Source organism: Bicyclus anynana, chromosome 1, assembly GCF_947172395.1.
Source record: "Bicyclus anynana chromosome 1, ilBicAnyn1.1, whole genome shotgun sequence".
NCBI lineage: Eukaryota > Metazoa > Arthropoda > Insecta > Lepidoptera > Nymphalidae > Bicyclus > Bicyclus anynana.
Window position 1 is genome coordinate 3,959,011 of NC_069083.1, and position 11,659 is coordinate 3,970,669.

An 11,659-nucleotide genomic window follows, 5' to 3' on the forward strand; every position below is an offset into this window, starting at 1 on the left:
AAGAATTATTGTACGAGTAATCATCATCTGATAAAATGACAAAAATCACTGCTATGACAAAACAACACTGGTATGCGTCAAAAATAATAGACTACAGCGACATCTGTCGGGGTGGGGGAATTAATGGCAGGTCAAACATCAATTCGGGAGAGTCTTATCGCAAGCCGCCAGAGCGGGGGCGCGATGTACCCCTGTACTCGTACATGCACATGGGATTTTGTTTGCTGCATCTAATTCTCGCTAAATAAGATATCGGGAGTTGTTAGAGACGTATATCTAAATCTCGCCTTTATTGACTTGCTCTTTTTTTTTTATTCTTTACAAGTTAGCCCTTGACTACAATCTCACCTGATGGTAAGTGATGATGCAATCTAAGATGGAAGCGGGCTAACTTGCTAGGAGGATGAAAATCTAAACCCCTTTCAGTTTCTACACGGCATCGTACCGGAAACTAGCCACGGCCGAAGCCTCCTACCAGCCAGACCTGGACAAATTAAGAAAATCTCAATCTGCCCAACCGGGGATCGAACCCACATACACCCGCATACCACTGCGCCACGGAGGCCGTCAAAAACTCTCTTTGCTCTTACGTTGACTATTTATTTTCAAGTTATTAGTAAAAGTTGTTACTAACCAGCTGTTTTTTTTTTACTGTTGATTAATTAATAGTTATACAATTTAACAGCCACAATGTCCTACAAATTGCGTGGTACATTGTCTCGTTTCGTAAGAATTTTTTATTATCTGGTAACCCAGTTAGCTACCAAAATCAAGAATTATATCGTAAATAAAAAAGTAGAGCGTCTCATCAAGATGAAGCTACACACAAAAAATTAACTTGATACTTTGTCCCACGGATCCCGCGCTATTACTTACTGGTATCACGCCCATCGAAATTATAAGGGCGATGTTCACCCCTGATGGTAAGCGATGATGCAGTCTATAGGTAGAGCTTGGCTATAAAATACTTATTCACTCTTGACTGGAAGACTTGAAATATCGGCATGATAAATAAAAATCAATGACCAAAATGTACGGCGGTTACGTACGTTAGTTATTTCGGGTTATTTTCCGCATGACTTCATCGTCATCATCATCATCAGCCGTTAGACGTCCAGTGCTTGATATAGGCGTCCTTTATTGATTTCCAAATACTAGGGTCTTAAGCCGCCTGTATCCAGAAACTTTAACAGTTGAACAGCAACCCCACTTATGTCGTCAGACCACCTATATGGGGAGCAACACTGAGCTTTGCGGAGCATGGGTAATGTATTACCTATAACCAGTAGTGAAGACAGTAATGCGTTGGGAATTGTTATTTGTTTTTCGAAAGAAACAAAAAACGTATTGTATTGTTTTTTATTTTAGGTGCCCCTTAACTACCCTCAAATAATGATTTCGGAATAAAAAATATATATATGTTTATAATTAGTTTTGTAGGTAATATTTGGATAATTTTCAAGTAAAAGAATTGCGGTGAAAATTCGAATCATAATAAAATAAAGATGTTGTTTTTGAAAAACAGACTACCATTTGAAAAATGTACCATTAATAAAACACCTAATAATTACCTTTATTTATAAAATAAAGTAGGTAAAAGAACAAGCACAAAGAAACGCGAAGAAACGTTACATAAAAGAAAATTTTCAATAGTTCATTAACTCATTTCATCATGACTTATTTAGCACTCATTGTTCTTCAGAAAGATGTGATGTTTTTTATTACGATCTCTTTGACATTTCTTCGAGTCGATAAAACCTTTTAGAACGAGAGACTGTGGGGGCCAGACAACCATCACGATCATTTTATGAAGGCACATATATCTTGGCAAATTCCTTCGTAACACTCGCGATGCACGGCGCGCACGACCTCACACCCGCGCAATCCTTTCCCCCCGTATCCCGCATATCATGGGAGTGTCATCAACGAATTTGCCAAGCTATAGTTTATCAACTCTTCACCTAAAGGTTTGCAGCGAATCTAAGCGACTAGCGACTAAGGAAATAATTTGTCATATTTAGCCGAACAAATCGATTCATTCGTTTAAGTGCTACGATGTCACAAACAGACACACACGACAGACAAGGACGAGAAACTTATAGCACTCCTCTTTTTGCATCGGGGGTTAAAAATAGGATTTATGCCGACAGTTGAAGTTCTGGGCTTCCGGGCAAAGCCACAGTTCTAATTCCATATGTAGCCATTTCCATCATGACTATGCTATGCTACAATCATGAGTTGACTTTCAACCTTCATAAAATGCGGTATTCTTTCGCAGTCTTTTTGTTTATTTTACAGTAAGGCAAGTTCTAATAATTATATGTAGGACTTTAAAACTCGCTAAGACTTATGCTACTAAACGTAGGTATGTTAGTTTAGTAGTAGCTTCTTATGACAGAGCTCGTCTAGGGAAGAACTACCGCTACGCTTATGTCTGAACACATTTCTTGAAGGAAAATGGACAAAATGTCAACCAATGGTGGTAGTCCCAGTTCCATCTCTTTCGACCCAACACAACGAAAGAGATAGCGATATTGCCCGTTGCGCTGCTATTGGTTGACACTTGTCTATTTATCTTTAGGCTCACCGGCCTAATAAAATTTTAAATCAAAATTCATTTTCAAATAGGTTTACTTTGCAAGCATTTTTGAAATCTCAAGTTTAACTATTTGATAAACTTAAACACTCTAACACCGGTTCGGAAAACAGATTCTGCTGTAAAGAGTCAGCGAGAAACTCAATATTTGCTCCTATAAAATAGTCAACATTTGATTTTGAAATTAATTAGGCCCACTGGCCTAATCAAATTCAATATCAAAATTTAAGAAAGGTTTAGTTTGCAATAATTTTTTAAACGTGAAGTTTAACTATTTGTGTTAAGCTTCATAACTCTACTAACGGTTCGGAAGACAGATTCTGTGAAAAAGAGTCAGCAAGAAATTCAACATTTTTTCTTTTAAAAAGTTTTTAAATTAGATTTGCTCTTTTAAAATAAACTCAGCTATTTCAAACGGTACGAAGTCCACCAGGTTAGCTGATTTACTATAAAAAGGTTTGTCAGCGAACACGATAAACGAAGGCAATAAAGACCATTAACCATTACTGTAAACTAAGCATTCCATAGCGGATTTCCACCACCGGAAGTATTTATTAGGTCATTTCCTAGCTCGATGTTAGCACTTGGGGTGAAGTAATGACTCGAACATTACACTGAGGAAAATGCCTTATGAACGATATCAATAGTCTTGTATAAAATATTGTTAGTGACACTCCCCTTATAGATATTTTATTTATTTACTAGCAGACGCCCGCGTGGAATTTAGTTTTTTACAAATCCTTCGGGAACCATGGATTTTTCCGGGATAAAAAGTAGCCTGTGTTAATCCATGCTATAATATATTTCAATACCAAATTTCAGCTATTTCGGTTAAGTAGTCGAGGCGTGAAAGAGTAACAAACATTCATATCATTAAAATCATCAGTTTTCGCAAATCTCGGGAAACCATGGATTTTTTCGGGATAAAAAGTAGCCTATGTGTTAATCCAGAGTAATAGCTTCAGCAAATAGCTTCAGTAATAGCGGCGTTAAAGAGTAACAAACATCCAAACATACATCGAAACATCCATACAAACTTTCGCGTTTATAATATTAGTACACTTTACACTTCCACAATGCAAGTAACCATCAGTGTCTCGAGTTTATCTCCATATTTCTTAATAAATTGTCCGAATTACCTACTCAAGGATTCGCTTGATGCAGATGGTGCTGCTGGATGATCTTGAGTTGAATAAATATAAGATGGTAAAGAGACTAGTTTTGACTCTTTATTGAGTTGGGTTAGTATAGATGCGTTGGTCCAAAATGCAGTCCACGGGATCATGGGCATTTTGCTTCAACACCACATTTCAAACGATTCAATACGTTTGCGGTCAGCAGATCTTAACCACTAACTTTTGACAGCCTCCGTGGCGCAGGCAGTGGTATGCGCGGTGGATTTATAAGACGGAGGTCCTGGGTTCGATCCCCGGCTGGGCCGATTAAGGTTTTCTGATTTGGTCCAGGTCTGGCTGGTGGGAGGCTTCGGCCGTGGCTATTTACCACCCTACCAGCAAAGACGTACCGCCAAGTGATTTAGCGTCCCGCACGACGTCGTGTAGATATCGAAAAGACTGTGGATTTTCATTCTCTTCTCAACAAGTTTATCCCGCTTCCATCTTAGATTGTATCGTCATTTACCATCAGGTAAGATTGTAGTCAATGGGTAACTTGTAAAAAATTAAAAAGAAAATCAAAACATCAAATTCTGTTTCTACCACTCTAAACTAGTAGTAAAAGGCTCAACTCATTCAAAGCTGCTTTATTTTTTTTACTTTCCCGTCATATTATTTCATCTCATTGCTCTCGACAGGTTGTTACGGTCGCATAGTGCAGCAAACAGTTCCTTTATCTCTAATAAGATCCCTATTCCATGTCGCGGGCTCCCTAAAGTAATAAACCACTGGTACAGTGCGGCTACGTTTTCATTCCACGGAGCGATCCGAATAATTTATAAGACGGATGTACCTCCGAGTGTGTAGCACAGTCCGCAGTCTACAGAACCTTTTTCTATACGTACCTGTATTTGTAAAGAAATATATTTTTTTGTGCTACAATTTCGTATTATGATAAAATTTGCTTAGCTTAAATCTTTGGTACTGGTAATCACTAATAACAAACTAACTGGACGTTTAAAAAATGCTTGTAAATCAAGTCCACTTAAAAAGAAACGGATTTAAATTTGAAAATTTCGTCGAGTGTGAAAATATTCAACAAATAAAATACTTAAGCTAGCAGAGTTTGCTGTGGTCTTTTTTTAGCAGAATATGTTTTAACATTTTCTGAAAAAAAAAGCCCACAGCAAACTCTGGTAGTTTAAGTACTTTGTTTATTATATTATCTTATTTACTATAATTACTTATTAATAGAATATAATTTACTCATATCGAAACTAAAAAAAAAATTTCGTAAAAGTATTTTTAATTTTTCTTCAAAAAAAAAAGTACTTGGCTGCATACCTACACATATAATAAAGTCGTGACGTACACTACAATGGAAACACTGTCAATTGCGTATAGGAAATACGTCGAATTTGTAGAACAAATATAAATGGTTGAGGGTAGATCGGGGGTAGATAATTACATTTTTTGATCTTCGGGGGATGACGTCACACGGAGTGTCAAGTCTTTGTGCTAGTGTTTTGATAGTGTCAAAGATATTGGACATGGGTAAACTATTTATTGATTTGTTGATGAGAACCTGCATTTTCTCACAACAAACTCATAATAACTTTAACTTTGTAGAATGTTTATAAAGTTTTTTTTTATTAGCATTTAAATTGCCATTTCGAGGTAATCGTTGATAATGCATAAATAAGAGGCTCAGGGTAGTATAACATAAGTTTTTATATCAATTTACTTACTCAGTAAATAAATATGTGGCATGATTCAAGTTATTATTTGATTAATTATACGAAAGTATGTTTTACTGCGAAACCACTTTAGTAATGTTTTCTTCAGATCAACAATGCACAACTGAAAAGAAATTTTTAAAAAGTATGTTTTTTTAAATTTCTTTAGTGTTTTTAATTTATAATTTTGACTACCTATAGCTTGAAAATGTAGATAATATTAAATATAAATTAAATAAACACGTTTTAGTTTATTTTATATAATACGTAATATTTTAAACGATAATAACGATTGTTTTCTTTACAGCTTATTGTAAATACGCGCTTTTATATTTACATTCATAGCCAATTGTGCTTAGGCGGATCAGTCCATAGCAAATACTCGTAACTTCCAAACTTGTGACGTTTATACGATTTTTACCGCCGTATACACGAAAATTATATTCAAAGGCACTTCACTTTATGACAATTAGTTACTTATATTTCTACCGGTATTTAATATATGAAGACTAAGTACTTCAGAATTTAAACTATCGTGAGTGTTATTCATAATAATTTATTATGAAACACAGCCAAAACTGACGTCATATAACGTCGGACTATCCCCGACTAGTTTCGAACCCATAGCCTTAATCATGAGCTGGTTCTTGCAACGTGGTACGATCCAAACTGAAGTTACTTTGGATCAAATAGGACTAAGTATTTTTTTTTAAAGTTCTTATGTTATTGCGACTATACTATACCCGTCACACGTTCACGGTCACACCCCTTCATGCTAAGTAGCCTGGAATAAATCACTATTAGTGATAAGGTCGCCTTTTCCACTGCATTCATAGTTTTAAGATTTTGTATGTTCCCTATACAAGATATTACGAGTATTTCCCATAACTTCAAGGTGTTGACAAATTCACCTAAAGGAGCCGAATGTATAACTATTTTTTTTTACTAAAAAAAAATATATTTTCATACAAAGTAATTCAAAAAAATTCCGACCATCCATCTTATCTTATTAACACTTATCTATTCCTTGCATTTTAAAATACGTAATTATAGGAGACTGACGATATCGACGAGATATTGCAACTGGCACTCCGCACTTCACTAGTAAGCTACTTCATGATATTTATCACTGTACAACACAATAAGTGTGGCTAGGTCAAAATATAAAGATGCGTTATAAGGGACACAATTTAAGTTCTATTTACAAAAGAAATATTTTTTACTCCGAAAATATTCATTTTAGAACACACGTTCCTTGGACATTTTTGGGTTATTTAGTCAGACTCTATCGTTTCTTTAATTTTCCTTAAAAACGCCCTAGAGTTGACCATCCCCCATTCCCATTCCCCTCCAAATAGTCAGGAAAGACTGTAGGTATTAGGAGTGTGTATGAGAATAGTCCAACGGAGCGGGGATCGAACCACCACCTCTCGGTCCGAATGCAGCCGCTTTACCGTTGAGCTATTGCAGTTACTTGTTATTTTTATTTTTATTAATTTACTTGTTATTTTACGGTATTTTTATATTTAACTGTTTATTATTTAAATCGGTTACCTAGATTGAAGATTAATTGTAAATTAACGCTTATCTAATCAGCCTAGTTTATCAAACCCGCTTCAGGGCCTTACTCTTTGAGATTTGAAGCTTTGACCCACTACGCTAGTCTAATGCGAGTTGGGTTTAGGGTGATACAATTTGTCATTCTTTACAAGTTAACCCTTGACTACTATCTCACCTGATGGTAAGTGGTGATGCAATCTAATAAGAAAGGAGGCTAACTTGTCCACAACCCTTTCGGTTTTTACACGATATAGTAAGTACCGGAAAGCTAAATCGCTTGGCGGTACGCCTTTGCCGGTAGGATGGTAACTAGCCAGTGCCGAAGCCTCCTACCAACCAGACCAGGACAAATTTAAAATGAATCGGCCCAGCCGGGGATCGAACCCAGAGCCCGTCAAATCAATCATTACTAGAATATGTTATTTATAATGTCCGGGAGTGACCGCCCTAACATGCACATGGCTCAGGGTTTTTTTTGTATTGCAATTTATCCCTTGACTATAATCTCACCTAATGGTAAGTGATGATGCAATCTAAGATGGAAGCGGGCTAACTTGTTAGGAGGAGGCTGAAAATCCACACCCCTTTCGGTGTCTACACGACATCGTACTGGAACGCTAAATCGCTTGGCGGTAGGTACGTTTTTGACGGCACGGTGGTAACTAGCCACGCTTCGGCCGTGGCTCCCACTAGCCAGACCTGAACCAATTAAGAGAATCTCAATCGGCCCAGGCGGGGATCGAACTGCGCCACGGAGGCCGTCAAAATGTCGCCAAGTCTGATACCACCTACTTCCCAACTCCAATCTTCAAATAGCCCCATAGCAAGTGCTGGACTCACACCGAGAGGTCGTAGGTTCGATCTCCACCCGCTAAACTATTGTCGTACCCACTTTTAACATAGTCTTTACAGACTAGTAGGCTAGTTGTCACTTTTTTAAATGGTCTTAAATAGTTCATTATCGTTTTACTAGATTGAATAAAATTTTATTATATTGTACAATGATAACAAATCAATAAGATTACAGATGATATAAAATTTGTTTTTATCGAACGAGGGTATTTAGATCAAAAAAATATAGTGATAGCTAGCTAGGCTTACAGGTTACGTTCGAATTTCAAACCGAATCCGAAGAATTTTTAACTAGTATCTCAAAAAACATAACCCTTCTTGCAGTCTGAAAGAAGCTTACCTACCAAATGAAATACACAGCGTTAATTGAAAATTATTTTCGTATAAAAACACTTACCTAACAATTTCATAACTTCTGCCTGGCTGATAAGCACGTTGAGATGGCCCGTTGCCAGGGGCAACGCGAGCCAGACCGCCCAAGCGATAACGAGCCTTTTGGACGCCATTATTTCACTGTTCGATTATTTCAGTTTCACTTTTGAATACATTTTCGCACCGTCCACTTTATGTAGTATCCATTTTAGGTATCAGTCAAAATCGATATATATTTATTTACCTACCCTAATTCTTTTAAAAAAATATTAAACTGTGTTAAAATATAAATCTCTGGATTCTAGCACTACTTAATAAAAAAAAACAATCTTAGTTCAGTAATATTTGCAATAAGACTTTAAAAAATAAAGTAAAACATAATCGGTTTTTCTGTCTATCAAATGAATAATACAATTTAAACAATATTTTTAATATAACAAAAATATAATAAACTATTTATGTAATTAGAAAAAAATAAAATATTAATATAAACAAAAAGCCAACTAACATTTCCGAACGCGTATTTCAAATTTGGAAGCGTTCGAAATTCGAACGTGAAGCGCGCGCTTGGCGTCCGACCGCGCCGCACTGCCGTCGACGTTCGGAAACACTGAGCCAACAAGTTAGTTTCAGACATGCGCACTTAACCCCAACCCTCGTCTATAAACTAATGAATAATATTTGTGTGAACTATGACAGTCATGAAAATAAATGTTCATAATTTTAATAATACGTTACAATATAGGCTGGGAATGAAGCTATTTTATTTTCAGGGAAGGTCGAGCTTTTGATGAGTCCTTTGAAAGTGATTAATTTCGAGTCTTGTATCAATTTGTTTCTAAGTTCCGTAGATCCTACATCTCCACAAAAATGTAACTAAGTCTGTGTACATAAAAGTATTTGAAATCTTTACAGGATACTTAATTAATTAAAACGCCTACTGCTTGATTTGCCTGGTTAATAGAAACCTGGATGTGAATCGGTTACGGATATTATGTTTGTGAGAAAAAATACGCAAAAATTGAAGAAATAGGTTTTTGTAAGTATTCACACTTAACTCCGTAACGACTGCACATATTTTCATGAAGGTTCCAAGGTTCAATAAATATATAGGTACAATTTAGCTTGCACTAACGTACCTAATATTTTACTATAAAAGTACGAAGTCAAAAAAGGTGTTAAAATGGTCTTCTAATTATTTATTTTTTTTGTAATTTTTGGCAGGGAAGTACTTTTTTAACATTATTAAATGTAAATAATATGTAGAAATTAAGTTGATAATTTATGCATTCTGAAATTTTTCCACAGTCTCTAGTTCCTGAATGAATTAACATAATTCCTCCGAGCTTTATTCTATGCCCAAATATGAAATAAAAAACACTTATCTAAAAACGCCATGCGTTAAAAAAAAAAACCAACAATATATTCGGAATTCAAAAATTTCACAAGCTGCACTGGAGCTCGAAACTCTAGCGTCACAGCTTCATTATTCAATAGACGTTCCTTTTTTGAAACATAAAAAAATAAGCAAGCGAAAAGTTTGCGAGGACACGACGTGCATACTCCACGCTCGCGTGAGTTTCTACAATTTTCCGTAAGAGCGCGCTTTCGAGCGTAGGTGCATCCGTAGCGAATATCGCGCGAATACGAAGCGAATATATATAATGCGAAATATTATGCCAGTAATTATGTTTATGAAACACGAATTCAATATGAAATACAAGTACGTTTGAAACGGCAAATAGAAATATCGTGAATAAGACTTTATACTTGAGTCGTTTTGTATGAGCACCCATTTGCAAATGTTATTTGAGTGCCAACTTTAGCTATTTCATTTAGATTTTCATTTCAAATTGAAAAGATAATAATAGTGTCCGTTTATTTCTAATTAATACTATGCTAATATAATAAAGAGGAAAGATTTAAATGTTTGTTTCTTTATATTGAAACTGCTTGATCGATTCAAAAATTCTTTCTCAATTAGAATTCTGCATTATCTCTGATGAGCATAAGCACCTCTTTCCCTCGGAAAGAGGTGAGTAAATTTGGAATCCACGGGCTTTCATGCCAAAGGAGTGGCGGTAGGCTATTTCGGCATGACTCTCTTAATGACATAATAAAAAGGGCTCTTGCCACCATAAATATTCCTGCGCTAATCGAGCCGTCAGTAATCAGTCGGGATGATGGTAAGAGACCTGATGGATTGACGCTGGTTCCCTGGGAAATGGGGCGGGCCCTAATGTGGGACGCTACATGCGTCGACACATTAGCACCGTGTCATATCAGGGAGACAGAGTCAAGACCGGGAGCCGCAGCAGAAAAAGCTGAAACCGGTAAGTGGCTCAAGTATGCCTCTCTGACAGAGAGTTACATATTTGTACCTTTTGCCGTGGAGACCCTTGGGCCATGGAGTCGCAGTGCCAAAAAATTTTTCCGTACCATTTCACCGCGGCTTGTTGCCTCGACTGGTGACAGAAGGGCTGGCTCATTTTTTGCGCAAAGGATCAGCCTGGCTGTCCAGCGCGGAAATGCAGCCAGTATTCTTGCCACCATTCCACGTGGGCATGATTTGTATAGTTATTAGGATAAGTTAGCTTAAGTTCCCTATTGTATTCTCAGCATAAGCTATATTTTAATCTAGAATTCCCACAGGAATGGGAAGTACGCAGGTAAAACATAAATAGGAGAAATAAAAATAATTGGCAAAAAGAAAGTACAATGAAAATACAAAACCTTTCCGTAGGTTTATTCCTGTTTATGAAGCAGATCCATCCATCATTGTCGTTGCTCCTCGCTTAATTACTTATACATTCACCGCAAGCTGGGAGGTAATAGTTGGTAACTTGCTTTATTTGGAACTTAAAATGCAAGAAGTATTTACTTTTTCGCGAATTCTACCACATACTTATAGGCTTCCTTTCCAAGTTATACCTACCAGCTGATCTTGACGTAAGGCTATCTAGTCTAGTCAAGTCTAGTTATTTAGAAATATTTACGAATTTATTACTTCTGTCTTCATCATAATCAGCCTATGGATGACTAGATACAAGCCTCTTAAAACGACTTTCAAACAACGATTAGGTCGGACCTTTGAAAATTGATAACGAATAGAAATATAACATAACAAAATTAAAAGAATACATAAGATATTCTTTTCTTCCCATAACAGCAATTGAAACCGTGGAAACTAATAATGGCTCAGAGTCACACAGCGGGCAATGGAACGAGCTATGCTCGGAGTATCTCTGCGTGATCGAAACAGAAATGAGAAGATCCGCAGAAGAAACAAAGTTACCGACATAGCTCAACGTGTCGCGAAGCTGAAGTGGCAATGGGCAGGGCACATCGTTCGAAGAGTCGCTGGCCGTTGTGGTCCCAAGGTGCTGGAATGGCGATCCCACACCAGAAAGCGCAGTGTTAGTCGACCC

General features: G+C 36.7%; 1 protein-coding gene across 1 annotated transcript in view; it reads right to left on the reverse strand.

The window, feature by feature from the left end:
* Positions 1–8,830, reverse strand: part of LOC112052649 (tyrosine-protein kinase Dnt-like) — a 70,850-nt gene extending 62,020 nt beyond the window's left edge. The window contains exons 1-2 of the mRNA XM_024091821.2: positions 8,740–8,830; positions 8,257–8,486 (exon numbers count right to left, since the gene is read on the reverse strand). Coding sequence (XP_023947589.1) covers positions 8,257–8,365 — 109 coding nt within the window. The 5' untranslated portion in view covers positions 8,366–8,486; positions 8,740–8,830. The remainder of the gene's footprint in view (positions 1–8,256; positions 8,487–8,739) is intronic.
* Positions 8,831–11,659: the final 2,829 nt, after the last annotated feature.